The 25563-nt window shown below is 36.3% G+C and overlaps 1 protein-coding gene across 2 annotated transcripts in view; it reads left to right on the top strand.

The window, feature by feature from the left end:
• Positions 1–25563, top strand: part of LOC121487663 (serine/threonine-protein kinase TNNI3K) — a 282331-nt gene that overhangs the window by 79675 nt on the left and 177093 nt on the right. For both annotated transcript variants that reach the window (XM_041749611.1, XM_041749610.1), the window contains exons 6-11: positions 8566–8664; positions 13321–13459; positions 19359–19503; positions 19590–19694; positions 23185–23279; positions 23899–24048. In XM_041749611.1, the coding sequence (XP_041605545.1) occupies positions 8566–8664; positions 13321–13459; positions 19359–19503; positions 19590–19694; positions 23185–23279; positions 23899–24048 (733 nt within the window). The remainder of the gene's footprint in view (positions 1–8565; positions 8665–13320; positions 13460–19358; positions 19504–19589; positions 19695–23184; positions 23280–23898; positions 24049–25563) is intronic.

Raw genomic sequence — 25563 nt, 5'->3', positions numbered from 1 at the left:
CCAAGTCATTAATCTGAGAGACAGAAACGGTAGGTAATGTTCCCACTTCCTAACTTCATAAAATAGACAAAAGTTTTATTTTCAAGTTCATCTCCCCTCAGAGGCTTCCTCTTTTAAAGTCATCCTTTTTTAAGAATTTCCCATCATCTCTCACTGTGCTCAGTCCTCTCAATGCCAAGTCGTATGATTCTATCACCTTAATTATCTCTGAAACCCATTCTTCATTTCCAAGCCACTACTACTACTCAGCTCATTTTATCCTTAGCTCTCTCTTTTTAAGTTATTGTAGGACCTTGGTAACTGATCACCCTGCTTGCAGTCTTGTTCCTTCTTCAATCCATTTGCTATACTATTACTAGAAGGGTATTTTAAGATGGAAATCAGAATATACTTTACAACTATTTAAAATCTTTTGGTGATTTCCTATTATGAAAAAAATTAAGAAAAATTCTAAACTTCCTTCCATAGTATATAACTCTTTAAGAACCCTAACAAACAAATCCTATTTAGAATAAATTTTACTTCATTTGTCTTCCAGTCAACTCCAAACAATTACATAGCCAGGATTATTCTTCCTGGTATACTGGATATATGACCATGTTTGGAAATCTTTGAAGAATAACATCTACTAAGAGCTATATCTTCTGCAAGCCTGTATAAAATGGCAAGGGATTGCTAACTGGCCACAAAAAATAACACAAATAAGAAGAAAAACAGCATGGGATAGTATGGTGCTTTGGACTTCCACAGATCTGAATTTAAACTCAGGTGCTTTTCTTTACAAGCTGTATAATTCGGATCTCCAGTATTCTTATTTTTAAGATGAGGCTATTAATAACATTCCATGAGATTGCTATAAAGCAATACCTGAAACAGATATTCTCATTTAGCTCATAGATATCCTCAAAGTACACATTAAAAAAAATATTAGTTTCCAGGGCAGCCAGTTCCTGGCTCAGCAGTTTAGCGCCGCCTTCAGCCCAGGGTGTGATCCTGGAGACCCAGGATCGAGTCCCACATTGGGCTCCCAGCATGGACCCTGCTTCTCCTTCTGCCTGTGTCTCTCTGCCTCTCTCTCTGTGCCTCTCATGAATAAATAAATGAAATCTTAAAAAAAAATATATTAGTTCCCTTTGCTTTCTAATGCTTAATTGACATTAATAAGAATCAAAGTATAAATTTTAAAAAGATCAATGTGGAAGACTGAAAAGTAGTAGTAGTAGTAGTAGTAGTAGTTGTAGTAGTAGCAGCAGCAATAGTAGTAGCAGTAGTAGATGGAATAAACCAGAGAATGTATACTACAAAATAGCAGATAGCTGCCATTTATTGAATACTGTTTTGTACCAAGTATTGTGCTAAGTGCTTTGCATATATTAATTTATTTTTTGCATGTATTAATTTAATACAAAGGAATTAAAGCAGACAAAGGAGATCAAGAAGAAACACAAGGAAATGCCTGTCAGTGAGGAAAAAAGCAACAGTTAAGAAGCACTTAAGAGATGAACAGAAAGAGTCACCTCCAGAGAGGAATAATAATAATAAGTTGGCAGAGAGGTGGGAAGCAAAAACAAAGACTGCAACGTCAATCAGCCTAAGAGAGGATAGCATCTTAGGGAGCAGATAAATAGTAAAATAAGGAAAAAAATAAAAAAAAAATCCGTTGGGATGGGCAGTCAGGAGGCGTTTGATGTCATTTTCCACAGAGAATTTACTAAAGTGTGGGACCTGAAGCCAGGGTATAGGGGGCTGAAGAATGAATAAAAGGTGAGGTAATGTGGACAAAAGGTAAACTACTTTTAAAGGAAGATTGTCCATAAAGTTTAGGAGAGAGGGCAGTGGTTTAAGGGGACACAATTAAGAACTGATTTTTGAAAGTTAGAAGTGGAAATAACTGGAAAATATCAAATCTAAATTAACTTGCATGTAACATGTTTGGGATCATTTTGAATTCACGAGGCATAAACTTCAGACAATATTTTCCTCTATTGTAAAGAATGCTGCTGTAAACATAGGGGTTCATGTGTCCTTTTGAATTAGTGTTCTTGCATTTTTGGGTAAATATTCAATAGTGTAATTACTAGATCGTAGGGTAGTTCTATTTTTAACTTTTTGAGGAAACTTCACACTGTTTTCCACAGTGGCTGTACCAGTTTGCATTCCCACCAACAGTGCAGGACATGGATGGAGCTTGAGTGTTATGTTAAGCAAAATAAATCAGTCAGAGAAAGACAAATACCATATGATTTCTCTCATATGTGGAATTTAAGAAACAAAACAAATGAGCAAAGGGAAAGAGAGAGACAGAGAAACCAAGAAACAGTCTCTTAACTAAAGAGAACAAACTAATGGTTACCAGAGGGGAGGGTGGGAGGCTGGGTTACGTAGGTGATGGGGATTAAGGAGTGCACTTGTGTGATGAGCACCAAGCCATGTACAGAATAGTGGAATCACTATATTGTACACCTGAAGCTAAGATAACACTGTACGTTAACTGAGATTAAAATAAAAACTTAAAAGCTTTTTAAGTAAGAAGAACCTAAAAATAAAAAATAAATCATTTTCCTCTAAAGTGTCACTACTATGGATTTTCCAATAAACAGAAGTGGGTGTTATCCTAGTTGTCTCAAGGTTCTGCTCTCTGTAAGTCTCAGTAACAAAGAGTAGAGAAAGGCATACTGCAGGGGAAAATTGTGGCTTTAAAGCATTAGTATAAGTAGATATTTGAGGAAGATGAACAAAGTTATAGAAAATGAGGTATCACTTAAAGCAAAGAAAATCTTAATTTAAAAGTGTAGGTATTTATTGAACATCTACTATGTGGAAGACACTATATTTAATTTTGACAATTCCAACTGATTTTGATTGCCATTTTATTCCTTTTAGAATTTACTTTATTCGACTTGTCTCCCATGGGACATTTAGTTCCTCTTTATACGGCCTTTTATTTTTTTTTCCTTCATTGCTATCAATGACTTTCATAAAACAAAGTATAGAAGGAGTGCTAAATGGGACCAGGGCAGATAAGGTAAAGTCATACTGTAGGAGAAGCATTTGGCAAGGAAGAACAATAAGGGCCTTTGCTCTTATAGACACTACTTTTAGAATCTCTGGAATTTTAAATGATAAATTCTGACTATTTTAATTATGATTAAATTCCAGTGAAAAATTATTTTCCCTGAAGTCCAAACTTCTTACACTTCACTGAGACAAGTTTAGAACATGAGAAAAAAAAAGTTAAAATTTTATATAATAGTAGTTTTATATAACAGTGATAATCAATGGAAAAATTAAGTTGTGAAAATACATACTGTAAGTATTCAGAGAAAGAAATTATCAATATGGTAAAGTATTTGTAGAAATTTCTTGTGAAGAACATGAGCTTGACCTTGAGACTTCGTTATATGACAGGTGGAGAAAGAAAAGGGAAAGTTTCTAAGAAGAAAAGCAGAATGTACAAATAAGTATTTAAATTACAACCTGAAAATTGAAGAGGCTCCAGTTGGCCCTTTTGTGAGTCAATTGGTAAATAAAAATACCTGTATAGTGTAATATATGATAGTAATTTCTACTATCAAAATAAGGAACTCTGATCCATTTTCTATGCTTATAAAACAACTACTTGGGAAGTGGGAAGCACTTTTTGGTGCTTATTCTTCAGTCAGTAAAAGGTACCTAGTTACCAGACCATATTTGAACATCATTCCTTCAATCATAATAACAATACTGACATATATATCAGTTATACAACTCTAAGTATAATACAGTTTGCTTCCTTAAAAAGCGTAAAGATTATAAAGATATCCTTTCTGTGGTAACACTTTTTTCTACTTAACAATTTCACTAGTAGTTTTGTTATTGTTTTTGAGGAAAAATATAAAAACTATGTATTTCATCAAAAAACCTTATGACAACAGATTTTATGCCCTGCAAAAATCTTAATTATATATATATATATATATATATATATATATATATATATATATATATATATATATATAAACGGGCAGTCAGGAGGCGTATAAATATATATATTTATATATATATATAACTCTAATCACAGTTCATTACAGATGCTGGGGTGTGCTAAAGGTTAATATAAAATAAGCAATCAATAAATGTTTGTTGAATTGAATTATTTAAAATTTCTATCATATCATTGGGTCCTAATTGTTAATGTTTAAATTCCCTTATAACTGATGGTGTGTGTGTGTGTGTGTGTGTGTGTGTGTGTGTGTGTAATTTTTACTAGAAATACAGTCCGATTCAATTATCTGGATGCCTATCATATACTAAGCATAGTGCCAAGTACTTTAGGCTGTGACTTTATGGGGCTTCATGTAGTAAAAAGAATGTAAAATTGCTTTACCAACTTTCTCAGGTTCTGGAGAAGGAAAGCATGGATAAAATGATCTGATAGATATATGTTCCAGCCTAAATGTTAATACAAGAGTATTTGTCTTAGCTATATGACAATCATATTTGTACATTACAATATGTTATATTCCCATAAGATTACTAAGAGACACTTTCTCCATAGTCTCTCTCCAAAAGTCATAAAAATCAGTAAATGCATTCTACTCATATGACATTATTCAGATAATTCCAACATGCATTGCTCTCAATGGTTAAATATTTCCTTGAATTTTAAAACAAACTAAATAAAGCTTACCATTCGATAATGACTCTGTGTGGTTTCATTAAGACTTACATTTTGACAGTTTCTCAGAAGGCCAACACTTCATAATTAACGAATGTTCATCCAAAAGATTGACCTTCTGAATGACTGGATAAGTGCAAATTTAGGAGGAAAAAGTTTGCTTTGAACCATTTATTGAAGCCTAAGGGCCGTTATCTTTTAGAATGAAAGTAAGTTCTGGAACCATGTCTAAGAAATTGGCTCTATATGTTAACATTTGAGAGTTTCTATTACAATAAAAATGCATGCTGTCTACTTTATTCTATGCTATATTTAAAATAAGAGAAACTGTAAAAAGCTTCATATACTTGATCGTTTGTGACCTTCTATAAAGGTTCCTAAGATTGAACTCCCAGGCATGTGAAGTTGAAGATACCAAGTGCTTTATATAAATGACTCTGGTATTCATGTCCAAGCTGAATCTACAGAGCTTCTACTGAAAGAATGTTTCCTCTTGTCTGAGCTTGAGTCATTTAGATCATTTACTTAAAGGTTAGTGTTAATGAGATGAAGGTCGCACAAGGGCCTGATGGAAAATATTTGAAGTCAAAGGGATCTAGCTTTGAATTCCAGTTCTACCTTTATTAGCTATAGGACCTCAAAAAAGTTATCTAGACTTCCTGAGGCTCAGTTTCTTCACCTTTAAAATGGAAGAGTAGAACCAATCTTTCTGTGTTTTGGGGTGAAACAGGACACTCCAGTTACCATTTATGCAGGGTCTAAGACATAAAATGCCCTCAATAAATGTTAACGGTATTTTTAAATTTTTATTAGGAAAACAGCTCACTGTATACATTATTTATTCTATGGATTGTTAATTAGCAATACCCAAATATCAGCAAAAGTATTGTTCTGGAAGTGTACAGAAGCGCCCCCCCCTCAATATATATATATTGAGATATACAATACAATATACATATTGTAAATATATACATATTTGTATATTTGTATTTATATTTAATATATTTTCTATATATTTTAATATATATATATTTTAAAGATTGATTGATTTGTGAGAAAGGGACAGAGCACACACAGAGGGGAGAGGCAGAAGGAGAAGAGAGACGCTCTCAAGGAGACTCCCTGACTGTGGATCCTGACCTAGGGCTTGCTTGATCTCAGAACGCTGAGGTCATGACCTGAGCTGAAATCAAGAGTCAAACGCTTAACAGACTGAGCCACCCAGGCGCCCCAACCTCTGTTTATATTTTTGAAACTGCCAGAAATTTTAGATATCCTAACAAGAATTCCTTATCTTTTTCAATCACTAGATTTTACTCCTGAAGCTAATATTACACTATTATGTTAACTAATTTGAATTTAAAGAAATTCTTGGAGAAAAATGTTTAAAAATTAAAAATAATTTTAAAGAACTTAAAAAAAAATCTAATGTGTATCTTTGACAGAAAGAACATATCCAGCTGCTTTTGATCAACCTGATGAAAATTCACATTCCTTTGATCTTATAAATGACCTTTTTGGGTAGCTAGAAAATGTAATTGAACAAAGGAGTAGCTATGCCCAAATTAATTGAAAAGTCTATAATATTAAACTCTGTCATTCTGCTATCTATAGCATTAAGTCACTTTTTGTATTTTATCTTCTGATTTTTGTTCAGTATTAATCATCAAAACCATCAAAAACATAACCTTGACTATTTTTCCCTGTTGTATGTAGAGTTTCTTTGGTAAGAATTTCAAATATCCTGGAACTATAGATGTTGCTTTGTTAGTAGAAGTTTTTTCTCAAAACCACCAAAACTCAGCTTTATTTTCGTTCCAATATCAAAAGTGTGTTTAGCTTTAACTCAGAACTATATTCACAAGCTCTAAACAGCCCCCTATTTTACTTCTGCCCATGGATAATGCAAATATTTATTTAGAACAGTGATTTCATTGGGAAGACAGTAAAGAAAAAAATATGAGTCAAGTGACTTTATCCAAAATACTAAAATTTGGTATTTCTTACCAATTTTTGTTTCAAAATGGAAGACATTTTCCTGGTAATACAAATCGTTCTAAAAATTATGAAACAGAAAAATGTGAAGTTCCCTTGAAATCTCACGTTATAAAGCTATTTACTATTAATGTTTTCGTATATTTCATTCTATCCTTTAAGTCATAACTATACATAATATGTATGTAAGAATACATGTGATTATTTAACTTAAAGGTATTTAATGGACTCCTTTCCAAGTTAATACAAAAGTGATAGTTTTGAGAACTTATTTAATATTATTTCCACAAAGAACATTCCATTTTTTCTTTACTATTATAATGTTTCAATAAACATTTGTACTTAAGAAAAAAGAAGCCCGTCTTTTTTGTGTCTGGCAACCAGTTCTAATGCTGATTGAATAAATTGAGAATAAGCATGTGAAACAACACAGTTTTAGCTCATACATACTCAATAAATTGTGTGTTGATGCATGAATAAATGGATGATTGAATGAATAAACTACTTAAAACCATGGAGCACTCAGAAACAAAGCTTGAGGCAAGAGATTAAAGATTCACTTCTGTGCTGACACAGACTTGCTCCAGGACTTTGAGACATTTCCTCTCATTTTCAATTTCTTTGTCTTTAATGGGGGTTTGATATGTCATGTCTGTCCCTGATCCCTCTCCAGTTCTGAAGGGCTATGATTCAAACAGGAAAGGAAACTTGACTGAGGAGGCAGTCTTTTTATTGGAATAGAAGAGGTGTTAGAATGTAAGTCCTTTGAGCTTTTCGATCCCATCTTCTTGTTTTCTCTCCAAGCCTAACAGACTTTTGAAAATTTTCCTAAATGTATATTATTTGAGCACATGAAGAATAGACAGCACGTTAAAATCCACAATAAAAATGACCATATCTGAAGGAAATGTTTCCGATCAATTTTCCAGAGAAGTGAGACGTAGAAATAGGTCATTGGGAGGAGAAGAGATTTGAAGGTTAGCAGATTTGTGACCAATCTATAATTTTCAATGAAGACAGTTGGCCAGAGATCCCTGGGTGGCGCAGTGGTTTGGCGCCTGCCTTTGGCCCAGGGCGCGATCCTGGAGACCCGGGATCGAATCCCACATCAGGCTCCCGGTGCATGGAGCCTGCTTCTCCCTCCGCCTGTGTCTCTGCCTCTCTCTCTCTCTGTGTGACTATCATAAAAAAATAAAAAAATAAAATAAAAAAAAAAAAAGAAGACAGTTGGCCAACAGCTCCTTGTGTCTTTCACTTGCTCTTTCATTCACTCATCCATTCATTCATTCCAAATGCTTCTGGAATGAAAACTATTTGCATAGCAACAGGCCAGGGCAGGATCATAAAGATGAGCCTGATGTACTTTATCCTTCAAGGATTGTGCTCTAGTACGGATGAAAAGGCATGTATATAATTCCTTAAATGTTCTATATGACGTGAAAGGAAGTTGTATGAGATTTAGGAGAAAGACAATTTCAGTAAGTGGGTTGGCCATATAGGGAGGAAAATCAAAGAAATCTTGGAGGAGAAGGTGTTCAGCTTGGGTGTAAATATCTGTAGATTGGGAAGAACATAATTCCTGGCTGAGGAAATGATGTGAACAAAGACTCAAATGAGCAGGAAATGGAGTGCAGTTTTACCACATAATGGAGTTTACGAAAGAGAATAACGGAAAATGCATTCAAAAAGGATGCCGTCAAGCCAAGAAGACATTGGAAAGCCACACCAAGGGGTTCAGTCTTCATTTTCGAGACAAAACAAGCCATTAGAGGTTTCAGAGAGGGAGACAGAAGAAAACTTTTGTTTTGGATGGTGACTTCTGAAGTAGCGCTGTGCATGGCGGGTGTAAAACGAATTTTGATGGGCAGATGCCCTAAGTCAAGGTCTTCACTGAGCTCTCTCTGTCTTTCCAGGCTGCTGATGTCCTGCTGCAACACGGAGCTAATGTCAATGTTCAGGATGCAGTTTTTTTCACTCCGCTGCACATTGCAGCATACTATGGACATGAACAGGTAAGCCTGATGGTAGGATCTCCAAAAGCCGGGGGACAGTTCCAGGCTTGCTGAGCTCTCTGTCCTAGACAGAATATTTAAGATACCCTTTGAATTATTTTTCAAGACAGAATATTTTTCAAGACAGAATATATCTATATTCAAAGATACCCTTTGAATTATTTTTGCCATATTCTCATCAGCTCCACCCTTGAGGAATTTATAATTCATAGAAGTACTACATCTGCCAACTTACCCATTTTTACTATCTTAGGACCCAAGAAGGGCAATAGAGTCACTGTACAATCCCAGGAATCTGTCAGTCTGAATTTTAAAAATTCCCGAATTTTTGACCATGTATAGGTTATATCATCTCCCCGATTTTCAGTTTCTTCATCTGCAAAATAGAGAAAATAGTACCTACCTCATAGGGTTGCTGATATGATGAGATATTAATCTAAAAGTGTTTGGCAAATGCTGGATAATATCACTACAATGATGCTGGCACAGTAACAATAAAACGAATTATAACCCCGCCATCCCAGCAGGTGAAACAATATCTTTCAGAAACTTGGTTTCTTCTTTTTTTTTTACTGTCTTGGGATGTGATAGGATGAAGGTATGTTCATGTTTTATTTTCCGGAACCTGCGTATGTCCTAAAAGAGACTTTGCCGACGTGATCAAGTGAAGGATCTCGAGTTGGAGAGATTATCCTAGAATTATCTGGGGGGACCTGAAGTAATCACAGGGGTCCTTACAATAGGGAGCAGGAAACAGACGTGACAGGAGAGGCAAGAAGTTAAAGTGATACGAGAAGGGGTCATAAGCTAAGGAATGCAGGCAACCTATGGAAGCTGAAAAAGCAAGGAAATAAAAGCCTGCAGGGGGAATGCAACCTGCCAACACCTTGATTTTAGATTTCTGACCTCCAGAACTTGAAGAAAATAGTCTGTGCGGTTTTTTTTTTTTTTTTTTTTTGTTTTGTTTTGTTTTGTTTTTTTTTTAGTCTGTGCGGTTTTAATCCAATAATCTTGTGGCAATTTGCAACCGTGGGAAACTAATACATGGAATCGCCCAAATAATTAAAAAAAAAAACATTATACGTGTTTTAAATATAATTTGCTTTGAATAAATAATTATATAATGGATTGTTATTTATAAAATTTGACATTCTGTAATAAGGTAATAATATACAGAGAATGTTTTAAAATCTACAGTGTGCCTTCAGTCAATGAATAGTTTCATTTGACCTTCACGAAAACCTGAGGAACTTGCCAAGAATTACCATATAAGCGATCTCATACTGTATCCACTTTGTGTGGATTTTTTTTTCCTTCTTTGTAATTTTGCCACAATCCGAAAATTAAGTGTTGTCTGGCCTCTTGCTGTATGATCTACACGAGCTCTCTCGGGTCAGGTAACATGCCAGAGTCTCGCAGCTGGTGAGAAGAGCCAAAGTATGTATTCAGGTCTGTCAAATCCCAAAGCCCGAAGTTCTTCTGCTGTACCTCAGAGCCTCTTCTTCTATCAGAGACACAAATTAGAAAGTCCAGGAAATGTGCCTAAGCGGTGGGGCTCCATTATTCAAGGCCAGGGGCTCTCACTCCAAAGTCCATTGACTTTTAAAATTTGTAACAACTTTATTATTGAGATTTACCTCGTCAATGTAAATCGTATAACTCAGTGGTTTTTAGTATATTCGGAGTTTTGCAAACGTCACCACAATTAATTGAAGGAAGTCATTACCCCCAAGAGTAACCCCGCATACATTAGCACTTCCGACTTCTCTCCAAACCTCTCCCTTCCAGCCTGAGGACAATACTAATATACTTTCTGTTTCTACAGATTCACCTGTTCTGGAGACTCCCTACAAATGGAGTCATACAACATATGGTTTTTTTATGACTGATTCCTTTCACTTAGCACAGGGTTTTTAAGATTCATCAACTCTATAGCATGTATCAGCACCTCCTTGCCTCTTAGTGTGGAATACCACTTTGTTGTATGGATATGTTGGATTTTTTTATTCGTTCATCAGTTAATGGACGCTGGATTTTTATCCCCCACTCTTTGGCTATTATGAATAATGCTGCTTGGAATATTCACTTTTTTAAAAAAATTCAAGTATAGTTAACATACAGTGTTATATTACTTTCAGGTGTATAATGATTCAACAATTCTATACATTACTCAGTGCTCATCAAGAGAAGTGTACTCTTAATCCTCTTATCTATTTCACTGATTCCCCACCTCCATTTCATGTACAAGTTTTGACGTAGACATCTGTTTGCATTTCTCTTGGGTACATCTCAGGGTGGAATTGGTGGTTCATGCGGTAACACTACGTTTAACATCTTATGGAATTGTCAAACTTTTCCAAAGAGGTAGATGCCTAATGAGTTAAAAGACACATTGTCTATAGAAAAGAAAGCCTACATGACATACCTTCCAGGACACAGTAAGTCTATTGATTTTTAACCTTAAAGTATTGAAAGATAAAATTTTTATGTGCTACTTTCAAACATTGCCGTTGAGCTAGCCTTAAGAAGCTAAATAGAACCAAATAAAACAGAAGTACACATGTAATTGGATAATCAAAGCTTAACTGTTCTTTTGACATCCCATTTTCACTCTCCCTTACTTTATATCTCTAGATCTCTAGTCTTACTCAATCATGGAGTAAAAATACACCTTTTTGCCTTTGCAGAGGTCAGACCACTGTACTGCCTGAGGATTCCAAGTTAAAAATCAAACTTACTTGTGTCTCTGTGCTCTTCTAGTCATTGTGCCTTTATTTCTTTGCTATCTGGCATATGCTTGGACACTCTCAGACCCGTGAAGCGTGACCTATAGCTAGGAAAGATTTCTCATTTCATTTGATGTGCTGCTCAGAGTGCACTGGAGTGTACTGGAGAGCTAGGCACTGAAAATGCTTCAGAAAGTACAGTCTAAAAGCCCAGATGATGAAAAAATTCCATACTTTTCTGACTTTAGGCAGAGGCAGGATGTACACAATGCATGTTATTTGTAGAGTCATCCTCTTTGGTGATTAACCTCCTCACCCACAGAAACATAAAGAGCTTCTATGCAAGTTGGGTGGATAGCTAAATTTGTTTACTTTCCCTGAATATATAGTCACAGTCTTCTAAAATTATGCTAAAATGTGGATGGCCTTTTTATGATAAGGGACTCACTTTCTGCGTGCGAAGACAGCACATAAGTAATTTATGGATGCTATTGTCATTTGCTAAAATATGCTGACAGGAGAATGGTACATTCGATATATAAATGTGCCTAATGTTCCATGTTCTTTGCCATTTGTTTATTTACTTATTTTTAAGTGGAAGAGTAGATGTTTTGGACCAAGAGCAATATTTCCTAGCTATACAATAATAGTGCTTAATAGACAATCGATTTCAAAGATAGTTTAAAGCTGTCCATTTTAAAATCACATAATCAGAATTTATGGAGTCTTTGTAAGTGGAAACATCTGCTTAGGAACACACAGTTCTTGAGACTGACTTTTACTGCTCCAATTTCTTCTGAATTAAGTATTGGTCTGCCCATTAGCCAACAAATGGATAAAATACACATGTTCCACATGGTGCTACCACTTCTGCTAACATTTATTGAGTGGCAGGCACTTTTCTAAGTGCTTTACATGTGATAACTTACTTAATCCTGTAGCAACTCTATGAAGTGGAACTATTGTGATTCTCATCTTAATAATGAAGAAACTGAAGTTTCAAAAGGTCAAATAATTTATTAAAGGTGGTAAAGCCTAACTTCAGAACCCTTGTTCTTTACCCACTACACTCAATAGGAAGTTTCCCCCACATGCCACACTACTAATTTTTTTTTTTTTTTGCCTAGAATTTCTATCAAATATGTACCATATTCTTGAAAGGTTTCTGCCCAAGACACGTTTATTTGCTGCCGTGTAGAAAGTCAAACTATTTTTAGTGTTTGAATTCACTTTTATGCTAACACCTCAGTGGTCAGGTGAGTTGAGATTTCCACCCATAACTGTTACTTTAATGGCATAGATTCCTTCTAACTTACCTCTTGGGATCATTGTAATGACTTCTGAAATGCCCAGAGGAGACAATGTCAGAGTTAGAGAAATTATTTGGAACGTTCACAACTGGGTAGGTAAATAACTTAAAGAAATCCTATAAATTACCTGAAACAATCCCTGGAAGACTCCTAAGTTGTTTAATACTTCATTCTCTCTCTCTCCCTTTGGACGTGGATCTCAGCTAATTAAGGAAAAGCTAGTGCAGCTATCAGCATTTACTCACAAATCCAGAAAAGAACCCAGAACTCTAGTAGCAAGATGATCACCAGTGACCTATGCATGGTGTTGCCATGAAAATTGAGAATCGAGTAAACACTGCTGGCTCTGGCCAGAAGATGACTTTGGAAAGGACGTTAGGGAGGATTATTTATGTACAATGAAGAACCAACCCTGAAATTGCTCTAGTTTTAGACTTCTTGTTAGGTGATATAATAATAAATTCCTTACTGTTTAGGCCAATCAAGTTAGGATTTTCTGTTATTTTCAGGTAAAAATAATTTAAGAGGAGGCTTTAATTATATGTCTTCTTCCATACTTTTGAAAGCTTTGCATTATTGTTTGACTTTTGATACTAATTTCAAATGAATGGATTCTTTAGGTAACCCGCCTTCTTTTGAAATTTGGTGCTGATGTAAATGTAAGCGGTGAGGTTGGAGATAGGCCTCTCCACCTAGCATCTGCAAAAGGATTCTTTAATATTGCAAAACTCTTGATGGAAGATGGCAGCAAAGCAGATGGTAAGATTATATGTTTAGAAGGCATTTGCTATTTTTTACTTTATGTGTATTTTTTTACTTGCACTTTCCTTATTTATTAGAGAAAAAATTTGAGGCTGCTTAATTACATATGCAAATTTGTTCTACAAACCATAATTTATTATTTTTAATGTAATAATTAAATCTATATGTTAATCTTTTTGTATACATTTTCATTCAACTCCTAATATATTAGATGCTTCAATAAAACTAAAGGGTTTTCCTGGATAAATTATTCTCATTTTATTTTTCCACCAATCTTTTTTTTTTTTTAAATTGAGGTAAAATTTGCATATAGTAAAATTCTCAGAATTAAGTAAATGTTGACCTAAGTGAATATTTACTCTCCATGCAAAATGACCCAGATCAAGATGTAGAATATATTCATAGGGAAAGTAGAACTCATCTCAGTAAATAGCTTTAACCACAAAAGGTAATTAATACTCTGGCTCCTATTGCTATAGGTTTAGTTTTTTTGTTGTTGTTGTTCTTGAACTTCCTACAATTTGGGACTGCCTTCTTTTGATTGACAGTATGATTTTAACTTCTATACATGTTGTTGCATGGATCGTAGTTTGCTCTTTTTTATTGCTGAAGTTGTATGAATATTCCACAATTTGCTTATCCATCGTCCTCCTCAGGGATGCTTGAATGTTTCTAGAGTTTGGCTTTTATGAATGTAGATGCCAGAAACATTCTTATTCAATTCTTTTTTTGTGAACATGTATATTTATCTCCCTTGGGTTATATATATATATATACGTGTGTGTGTGTGTGTGTGTGTGTGTGTGGAATTGCTATGTATGCATATGTTTAACTTTTTAGGAAATCAGAAACAGTTTCCCTAAGTGTACAATTTTAACCCCACAACAATATATGAGAGTATCAGTGGCTGCCCGTATCCTCCTCAATATTTGATATTACTATTATTTTTAGTGGAAACAGCATTATGGTGTGATCAGGCTAGAAGAAATAAGCTTTAGAAGATACAGAAGGTTTTAGGTTATGGTTAAGAGGATAGAATTTCCCACAACTCTTAATTTTCTTAATTATAAAATTAATTTTAGAAAATTGATCAAAAGTAGAGTGTCGAGGGCAGCCCGGGTGGCTCAATGGTTTAGCGCCGCCTTCAGCCCAGAGTGTGATCCTGGAGTCCCAGGATTAAGTCCCATGTCTGGCTCCCTGCATGGAGCCTGCCTCTGCCTCTGCCTCTGTCTCTGTCTCTACCTCTCTCTCTCCCTGTGTCTCTCATGAGTAAATAAATAAAATCTTAAAAAAAAAAAAGTAGAGTGTTGTAAAAAGTTCTTTTTCTTTTTCTCTTCCTTACAAACTTTATTTTTTGACACAAATTCACTCAGAGTTACATCTTGTCATTAAATTCTCTCAGGCATATCCAACATTCTTCCATTGACCCCCAAGAGACCTAATTAAAAGCCCAGCTGTAAGAGCTGCTGGCCTTTGCAGCAGAAACCATGCACATTTACAAAAGGACAAGGTTGTCAGAGCTCTCGAACTGCCAGTGCCTTGGTCCAAAATTGAGATCAATATTCAGTTAATAAAGCTAATCAATGTTTTTACCCGCACATAAGGAAAACATAAAGGCTTCCAGAGAGAAGTATGGGAAGAGGCTAGGGCCGTTCCCAGTTTCTCTGCTGGAAAGAGGGCCATTTTATTTTGTGAAGTTTGAGAAACATAGCTGGTGTCATTTTCTATGAGCCAGGATGCAATAACTGAGGGCTTTTTCTATAGGATTATCATAAATAACCTGTGTTGTTCGGATGCAGCAATGCTGTTCCTTAGACCTTTTTTAAGCAGTCTCTTTGATTCTGTTGGTTTAGCATAGGCGGAGGTACACCTGTATGAACCACTGAACACATAATTGTGTTTTTGAAACTGTCTCACTCTTCCAAAGGGTCAGGAACAGCTCACTTTTTGCTTTTATTATCGATGCCAACCTCAGCTTTTTATTCCTGTGTGCAACTCCAAAGCTCGGTGGTGTCAAAATGAGTATCATTGATCAGCACGTCTCCGGGATCAAAGTTCTCTTCTACAAAAGGCATTGAAATGTATATTGCACCCATATTCCCCCTACATGCCAGCATCATATGATATAAATTTTGGCACTTTCTGATTCACACAAGCACTATATGCTTCCTACTCAATCATTTAAAGTATCAAGAGACAACATGACCCAGATTTTTATGTATTTTAATTTCCTTCTAATACACATTTGATATTTAAGTCCCTTTTGTACTTTAACTAGTCACAAAAAATAAACTAGAAGGTCTGTGGTGCTACTGGACACTGCACTGGTTTTAGTATCAGCTAGTTCATTTATTCCAAAGTGTAGCAAAGCCTCCAGATAATTTATTTTAGATCTGGCCCTTGGCTGTAGTAAGTGGACATAAGAGCAAGAGTAAATTAATGACCCCAAAAGGGGCACGTTTCAAAATCTGTTATTTACAGTATGTTTCCATGGCAACAGAATGTCACAAATGAAAATAAATTCAGCTTACAAAATTATCCAAAATGTAATTCTGAAAGCAACCTCTTCAGTTGGGCATGTTTGGGAGGCTGACCTATTCAGTCACATATGTTTCAAGTCTCTAGTCTTCTTTGTACCACTTAAGAAAATGAAAAAGGAGAAATGTAATACTTATTGAATGAGATTGAAAAGGTCAAAATATTACTGGACTCCATAAGAAGAAAGTAGTGATCGAGCCTTCACAACATATCATTTTAATAAGTTAAAAATGGAAAATTTTAAACCCAGAATTTATTAATTTTTTGTCATCTGACTATTAAATGCCACAGTTCCTTTCACATGGAACTGGATATTATATAGAGTCACAAAAAATTTCTAAGGCTTGGCCAGTAAAAGGAAGGATTTTATTTCTAAAACTATATCTCGTCAGAGCTATTACACAGATTTGTTATTGAACGTCTATTTAAGACCCACTTGGGAGTTGTTTTAGAGAGCTAATGGGAAGTGCTTACATTGCTGGATTACTATGGGAATTTTTACTTTATCTTTAAGATCAATAAGCAGAGATAAGCAAGAAAGAGTATCTGTCCACCCACCCAGTCTCCCTATCTTTCTTTCAAAATACGTTGCTGAACACATGCACTCTTCAAAGTAGAGGACTAGGCACTAAATACTTTCCTAATAATGATTTACATCTATTTCTTTGCTTGAAATTCTTTGTTTAACTCTCAATAAAATGTGAAATTAGAGCAAATAGAATACCATTCATACATTCAGTTTCCCTCACATAAGATATAATAATATACACCTTTTTTTTTTTTTTTTTTTTTTTGGTCACCACACAAACTGATCCAAGACAAAGCTAGGTAGATCACAATGGCTGAAGCAGAAAAATAGACGTGTATCTATAAACCCTATGTCTGATCCAGATCTCTCCTCGCTTGACCCTTCAGTTGGTATTTATATCTTCTTTGCTGAAAAGAACATCTAGGCCACTGCACATAATTCACCAAGTAGATAATCTACTTTGAAGTTTACTGACTCAACTAGAGAAGAATAATGTTGGGTGGGGCTAGGGATGGCCAAAGGCAAACTATGAATTAATGGAAGATTGTGCCGTATGCTGCTTTACAATGTCCCCTCTGGACCTCAGGGCCTCTTATGTGACCTCCAGTAGCCCTGGGCTCCCTACCGTTCTAAAGCATTGACTTACGGTATTGACTTTCCTTGGCTTCCAACAGAATGTGAACAAAGGAGAGGTATCATGAAAAGAAAGATAATCAAAATAACCAGGGACATTCCTCTGAAGTAAGGATGTCCTTCTGAGCCACTCATTAATAAAAAAAGATTCAAAGATTTATTTTTCAATAACGGCCTTGGGAGGAGAAGTTCAGTGACTTTGTTAAAGATTTCCCTTTGGCTTAAGATCTTGCAGGACAATAACATAAGAATCATTGTCTACAAATATAGCAGCCACAGACCTGTGTTCATTAAATTTTAAATGATGATTGTAACAACAGTAGTAATAAGCTACTTGCACACTTTAAAAATTATTATCTTCCCTTTTTCTTCCTATCTATCCTTTATTTTTTTTCTTCAATCCTTTTGATTCTACAGATAATTTTTATTATAGATGCATAAAAGAATGATAATACATGGGTTTGCTAAAGACTGTATTTTCTATTTTGAATAAAACACCTTGTACAGATTAACAAAGTAATCAAATACAATAAATGGTTATCGAGCAGATGATTCAGTTATTTTAGTTTTAAAAGTTCTGCTGAAGCGGATCCAGAATTTAGCTGGTGCTCAGTTATTATTTCTTCAGGCCTGAAATTATTGAATATTCAACTAGATTTCAGGTTATTTAAGGCTATAGATTCTATATATTGGTAGCATATTGGCCTTAGCACTTAGCAGATTTCTAGGAGGGAAATTTATGAAAAAGGAGAATACATACTTTCACTGAAGGTCTAATATGTGGCAGGCATCATGCTAGATACTTTCTGGTAATGATCTTCTTTAATCTTTTCAGCATCCCTGCAACAACACTACTATTATATCCATCGTTATTGATAATAAATCAGTATCTCCAACACTCAGCAGGGTTCTCGGCGCACAGTGATCCTTTTATACTTGTTGAGGAATGAGTAGGTATCAATCAAGAGTTCTTATTTGCAAGCGTTGGAAAGTAACTTGCTAATTTAAGCATAAAAGGGATATATTAAAGAATATCAGAGCACAGAATCTTCCCCAGGACGGGTTAGAGGGCCATGTTTGGAACTGTCACAGTGAGGAACAGCGTCCACAACCACAGCCCAAGAGTAGTCATTTGAAGACACGTTGCCACTGCTAGGTAACTTGTGCTTCTGGCACTGACAGTGTAGGGCACTGAGTCCACCTGGAATCACTACCACCAGAAACTGGGTGGAACTACTCTACTATTGCTACATTGCCAAGATAGATCAGGTTCTGCTTTTTTGTGTCATCAGCTCTGATGTCAGAGTCTGACATAATGTGTTGATTGGAGCAGCCCATAGATAAGTGTCCAAACCAGGGCACTGCTGAGAGTGAAAGGGCCACTATTAAAAACTATGCTAGGATAGAGCCTAAACCGGGACATATGGCCACTTTCTGCTAATCCTGTGCCCTCCCTGCAAAGGAGGCTTGGAAAACATATTTTTAGCTCCTATAATTAAACATGGTCTTGGCCTCTAGTCAGGGAATTTTCCAAATGTCCAAAGGGTGATGAGGTCGGCTGAGCCAAAGAGAGGACAGATGCCCACTACTGAGTGAACAACTGGATTTCAATAACTGTCTAAGGAAATATAATGAATGAGGTCGGCCTCACTCTAATGCCTGTCTTTGCGTTACACCACACTGTGTGTGTATGATAGTATGATAATTCTCAGTTAAGGGTACACGAGACCTTCTTACAGAGTGTTGTAAATACACGCAGTGCTAGGCCCCACCCTAACCTATTGAACCAAAATCTCTGGCAATGGTGCTTTAGCCAGGATTTTGGTAAAATCTTTAGCATCTTACAAAAAGGGGGAAAAAATCAATTTGGAAGGAGATACTTGTGGAAATAAGACCATGAGGATCTTTTGGATGCTTATTAGTTCCCTGAACTATTCCATTGTGCAAGGTAGATTTGATTAGATGCATTCCATAGAATTTATGGAAGCTAGAAGAAAGCCTGTGTAATGTGGTAATGGGCAATAGAACAGAATTATAACTTTTTAAATTGGTTGCACTTAATTTCCTTTATTATTAACATTAATTGGCAATTTCCAGGAGTCTCTCAGGCACTTAGAAAAGTTCCTGACACCACCCATGAGAAGGCTGAGACGCAGAGGATTCCAGATAACATACTTTTTCCTTTCTTGATGACAGTGAATGCTCAGGACAATGAAGACCACGTCCCCCTCCATTTCTGCTCCCGCTTTGGACACCATGACATAGTGAAGTACCTGCTCCAGAGCGATAGTGAAGTTCAGCCACATGTTGTTAATATCTACGGAGATACCCCCTTGCACCTGTGAGTAATACGTAGCGTTCCATGTGTCCTCCAGCTATGCTCCATGCACCTTCTTACTATCATCCAAATGTTTTCTTGAACTCTAGGGCATGCTACAATGGCAAATTTGAAGTCGCCAAGGAAATCATCCAAATATCAGGAATAGAAAGTATGACTAAAGAAAACATCTTCAGTGAAACGGCTTTTCACAGGTAAAAGAATGTTTACATTGGACAGCCACTAAGGGTGGCCGACACCCTTCGGCACCTGCAGTTGTCTACCTACAGCAAGCGCGGATAGCGGCAGATGTTGTGATCAGAGAGCAAGAGCAGAGGGTGGGCAGAGGACAAGGAGCCCAAGCTAGACACACAGAAGAAAAGGTAGAGGCAGATGCTGCAGTCAGTACAACAGATGGGGCCGGAGCCAGATGCTGCATTCCTGGCAGCGGCCACAAAGACAGGGGCTGATGTTGCCAAGGCAACAGGCATATCAACATCTGTAAGCATATTGCTTCTATTCCACTTCACTCTGCAGAAAGCTGCCAAAAGGGGCAGGGCCCATAATCCTCCTCCGACAAGAATCTCATTACCAGAATTCATCAGCATCAAACGTGACACTTTTTTCCTCACCACTTAAACCTTATGTGCAAATGTATCTACCTATCTGAGACACCCATCTGTCAGCCTGCAAAAGCCTAGTCAGGGTGGCCGTGCTGGTACCTAAGAAGGCATTAACTCCTTTCTAGGAATGCATGAGAGTCCTTTACCGTGTGCTCTAGAAGAGGAGGGAAAGGTGGCTAAAAATTCAGGGCCATGGCTCCCCAAAATATCCCAAAGAAAGGCAAATGTTTTATAAAATTTGAAACCCTCGTATTTAAGGATGAGTTGCTCTTTTGTTATAGAAATAAAAGCACAGTACTTTCCACTTACTCAGCCTCGAGTATAAGATCATTTACCTACACACTACAGGTTTCTTGGCTGGTTTCCCAACCTCTAAAAAATGTATCTGAGACTAATGTGTAATTTACATAGTGTTTGTATTTCACTGGTGATTGATAGAAATGAGGAGACTTTTTTTTTTTCCATACTGAATTAGTATTGAGCTTGAGCTTCCTGATAAGGCATCAATCTGTCCGATATTGCTTGGATGCCCAGATTTTTCCTATCAAACCAAGAGATCAGCCAAAAGGGAGTTGAAGGAAGCTACCATTTGTGGATTAGTGAATATATGCTAGATGATTTGCATCCATCATCCTTATAACCATTTTACGAATGAAGTAGGATTTATTATTCCTCTTTTACAGATGAGAAAATTGAGGTTCAGAGAACCTATATACTTGGCGAAGAGTCTTAGGACATGGATTAAATGCCTACCTGATTCCAAATTCTGTGCTTTTTATATATCATTACGTTCCAGTACTAAAATATTTCGTCTGTGGTCTACACATGCTGTAACAGAACAGATGTAAGAACTCTTTAGATCATACTTTCAGTCAAAATGGATCAGTGGAATTTCTCCCCGAAGGGATAATTGGCAGAACCGATATGTATGGTTACTGGTGCCCTCGTTCCCCATTAGGTCATGCTTGTTAAGGCTGATACCTCAGGCTAGTTTTCAAGTCATTTCGCTACTCTATGTACATAAATTGGAGCCAACTATAATCAAAGGATGATTGTCACCTCCCAAAAAGCCTATGTGACAAGTTTAGTGAAGTGAGTTAAAAGTACGTATCCGATTGTTTTATTTTGTGTAAGCCTGTGGCCACTAGGAATAACATATTATTATTTTTTTTGTAAATTTATTTTTTTATTGGTGTTCAATTTGCCAACATATAGAATAACACCCAGTGCTCATCCCATCAAGTGTCCCCCTCAGTGCCCGTCACCCATTCACCCCCAACCCCGCCCAGAATAACATATTAATATTTTTTTTCTTTTTTTATATTAGTATTTTATTCTATTCATCTCAAGCATGCATTTATAAAAGAAACCCTCCTTTTACATGAGGAATTCACTCTGGTTCTGAAATTTTTCTGTGTAAAAATCACAATGCCTTGCACTCAATAGGAAGCTCTCAGTACATTTCGGTTATTGTTTTCACATGTATATACACATGTACACACATATGTACACCTGTGTATGTTCATATTCAGAACTCATCAATTCCCGTAAATGGTTACTTCAAAAAGAATCAATGAGGCAGTTCAGATAATGGAACATTATGAGTGTGGTTTTATGGGTCCTACTTCCAAAGCAAATAATTAATGGTGATATGATCTATTGCACTGAGTGGTGGCTTTCTATTCACTCAATTATTCAAGAATGACTTATTAAGGATCTGCCTTGTGTTGGCACTGGTAGGAAGATTAAGATGACTCCAGTCCTTCCCTCCTTAAAGGAGCTCTGTTGTAAGGTCTCAAGGTAATCAGAGGTGTATCTATTACCATAACACAATAGGCTAAGTGTCGTGTAAGACTGAACTGACGAGGAAAGGGTAGAGATGTCAACAAACTCAGTCTCTGGTTTATAAGATGTCATAGATGGACCAGCAGTTCAGGTGGGTGAATAATGTATTTCTTTAAGGAAAATAATGACATTTCATGAAAGAAAAAGTATTGGGCAAGGTCATCCCAGGAGGTCGAAATACTAAGGCCTAGTAAACTGCCTCTCCTAGAACCAAGTTTGGAAAGAAAAACACACTGTTTTTCTGTGTGGCTTTACAACATTCAATATTTCACTTCTGAAATAGATGACACCAGTCATGTGTGTTTTTCCCGCACCAAACAATTCTCCAGATTTCCGCAGACACCAAGCATATGTCCTACAATTCAATTCTGTTCCGATACCATCTACCTGGAGTTAGTGTTAGATCCCACAGGCTTCCCTCAGTCTCACGAGACCGCCCCCTGCCACTCCCAGATGCCAAAGTCCAGCTTGTCACATAAGTCTCTCCGGACCCTTCTGGGTTCCCCATTCAGTTGTCTTGGAGAATACCTAGGTCCTATAGCTAAAACTGCATGAAACTCTTACAATATTTTTCCTTCTTTTATGAAAAAGAATATCATAGGACATATTTAATAATAATGTATGAGAAATTTTATATGACTTCTTATCTTGAAAGCCTAGATTTGGGAATCTCAGGATTTTATTGCTATATGTGCTTGTGTTTTTTTTTTTTTTTATCACTTCCTTCTCCTCTCTCATTTCCTCCTTCTCCCTTCTTTGCCTCTTTAGCACTCTTGTATACACACTAACATCTGGAATAGACTGGGTGAATCAGAGGTATATTCATTTTTTAGGGTTGACATAACAAAATACAACAGACTGGGTTGCTCTAATGCCAGAAATTTATTTTCTCACAGTTCCAGAGGCTGGAAGTCCAAGATTTTGAGGTCAGCAGATTTGGTTTCTTCTGAAGCCTCTCTCCTGGGCTTGTAGATAGCCACATTTTCCTTGTGTCTTTACATGATTGTCATTCCATCCATGTCATCTGTGTACTAAACTTCTGTTTTTATAAGGACAACAGTCATATCGGATTAGGGCCCACCCTAATGATTCCATTTTGACTTAAATACCTCCTTAAATTGTATCCCTTTAAATATAGTCAAATTGTGAAGTTATAAAAGGGCTTCAACATATTAATTTGTGGGGCATACAATTTAGCTCGTAACAGAAGTCTTCTCCTTATGTTGTATTTTTGCAGTGCCTGTACCTATGGTAAGAGCATTGACCTGGTTAAATTCCTTCTTGATCAAAACGTCATAAGCATCAACCACCAAGGAAGGGATGGGCACACAGGTAAGACTTCGGTGAAACATCACCAGTTTTTGATGCATATCAATGCTCAAGAACAGTGATGTGATTAACAGGGAAGAGGAAAGAGGAAGTGGTCAATCTGATGAGGAAGGGTCAACCCTGATAAGGAAGGATGTTTTATCGATGACATCATTTAGAATTCACGGTGCATAGTGATAATAAAAAAAAATGGACTGACTTTTGGTAGGTTTCATTATCATGCATAATTATCTATAGTTGACACATCTATTGTGGCCCATACCAGAAACAACTGACCACACTGCCTTGCCCTTGGTTTGCTGCTCAAGAAAAACATTTATTTGGGGCCTTTGTTCTTGTATAAAGATGCTAATATTTGTTCTTGATAATTTCAGTGGATGTAGAAATACCAGAAATTGTACTAAACATAAGGCAATCTATCTAGAAGATCAAGTAAATAGGATACTTCTTTTTCTTGAAGTAGGGTGTGCTTGCTCAATAATAGAATTAATTCTTTACCAGAGAAATCCATCTTTGCTTTATATCTCTGGCAACAATGCTGTGATGTGGTGATTACTGTCTTTTGAAAATTGGGGTTCAGTTTTCCTCTTTTCTTCTTTCATACTTTTTCATTCTATTATAGGATTGCACTCTGCTTGCTACCATGGTCACATTCGCCTGGTTCAATTCTTACTGGATAATGGAGCTGATATGAATCTGGTAGCTTGTGATCCTAGCAGGTCTAGTGGTGAAAAAGATGAGCAGACATGTTTGATGTGGGCTTATGAAAAAGGTATAGTCTTCATCATTGCATCTCTATAGTGATACCATTGAACTTTGTGCATAGATTATGTCGATGCATTAATAATTCCTTTGCTTGTATTACTTGTACACTCCCATTTCCTCTATAGATTATATTTGAGTCTTTGGGAACTTGATCAAAGAGTCCAATAGACCTTCACTAGGGAAGGCAACTCTGGGGCTACAGATGAGCTGAAGGCATTCTTGGTATCGGCATTTTAAAAGCAAATGAGCTATAACAGTCCTAGATATTGGAGAAATAAAATTATGATATGTAATAATAGTTACTTTCCTAGAGTAGGCATAGAGCTAGACTTTGTCTCTTATATAGGGGAATTTTTACATGGATTCAAATCGTTTTAGTGAAATAATTACAAAGAAAGGGAATATTTGTTACATCTAACCTTACTGACAATGCCTGGACTAGGAAAAAGAGACCAATGATTAGTGCGTACCTATAAACTTAACTTGAGCTCGAAGTGATGAAACTTTGAGCTTTGATGTGAGAACACCTGGGTTTAAATCAAGCTGTATTCTTTGATCTTAGACAAGTCGTCTATCCTTGCTGAATTTCAGTTTCTTTCCTTTTTCTTTTTTTAAATAACAATGATTTATTGTTTCTAATGGTTCTTTGAGTTGACTGGGTGGTTTCTTTGCCTGTTTTGCCTGGACCTGCTCATGAGCTACATTTAGCAAGAGGGGGTGGCTGGGCTGGAACACCCAAAATGGCCTTAGATGTCTAACAGTTGGTGCTGGTTGTTGCCTGGGGTGTCCCTCTTCTCCCTTCAACCAGTGTCTTTCAGCAGGTGAGATTGACTTTTCAAGTGGCAGTCTTGGTATAGTGTTGCGAGAGAGAACAGAATTTGCAAAGCCTTTTAAGGCTTTGACTTCTAAGTCACTTAATGTCCCTGTTGCCACATTTTATTGGTCAAAGAAAGTCCAAAGGCCAGTCCAGATTCAAGGAGTAAGGAAGTAGATGTTTCTTCATCTAAAAAAAAAAAAAAAAAAATGAGAATAATAACAATGCCGACTTCACAAGGTTGTAAAGATTAAATGAGATAATACGTGCAAATTGATTACTACACTGGCTGGCACATAGCAAGCACTAATAATTGGTAGTTCAGTACTGATAACAGTGGTAATAGTAATAGTAGTAGTTCAGAAATAGAGTTGATCAATAATGAGCTGTACATTTTAAGGGAAAGGAAACTAGAAACAAAGATGAAATGGCATCTTCATCATTGTTTTAAGATATATTGGACCTCATGAGCAAGCTCGAGATATACGCGTAAGCTGCTATGGAGTTTAAATGTTCAGGTGAAATGGAACAGTATACATTGTCATTGAAATCAGAGGGTTACAATGAAATACTGTTAAATATAAAATACGGCCTATTTTTTGCTGTCTTATTAGGATGTTGAAAGTACATAAAGAAGTGTTGGGTTTAAACGCTCGAATCTTAGAAGTCCGTACTAAAAAAGCACAGCTACTAACCTGGAAGATTTCT

The sequence above is a fragment of the Vulpes lagopus genome, chromosome 3 (genome assembly GCF_018345385.1).
Source record: "Vulpes lagopus strain Blue_001 chromosome 3, ASM1834538v1, whole genome shotgun sequence".
NCBI lineage: Eukaryota > Metazoa > Chordata > Mammalia > Carnivora > Canidae > Vulpes > Vulpes lagopus.
Note: the sequence above shows the minus strand (reverse complement) of the source record. Positions and strands in the feature narration are given on the sequence as shown.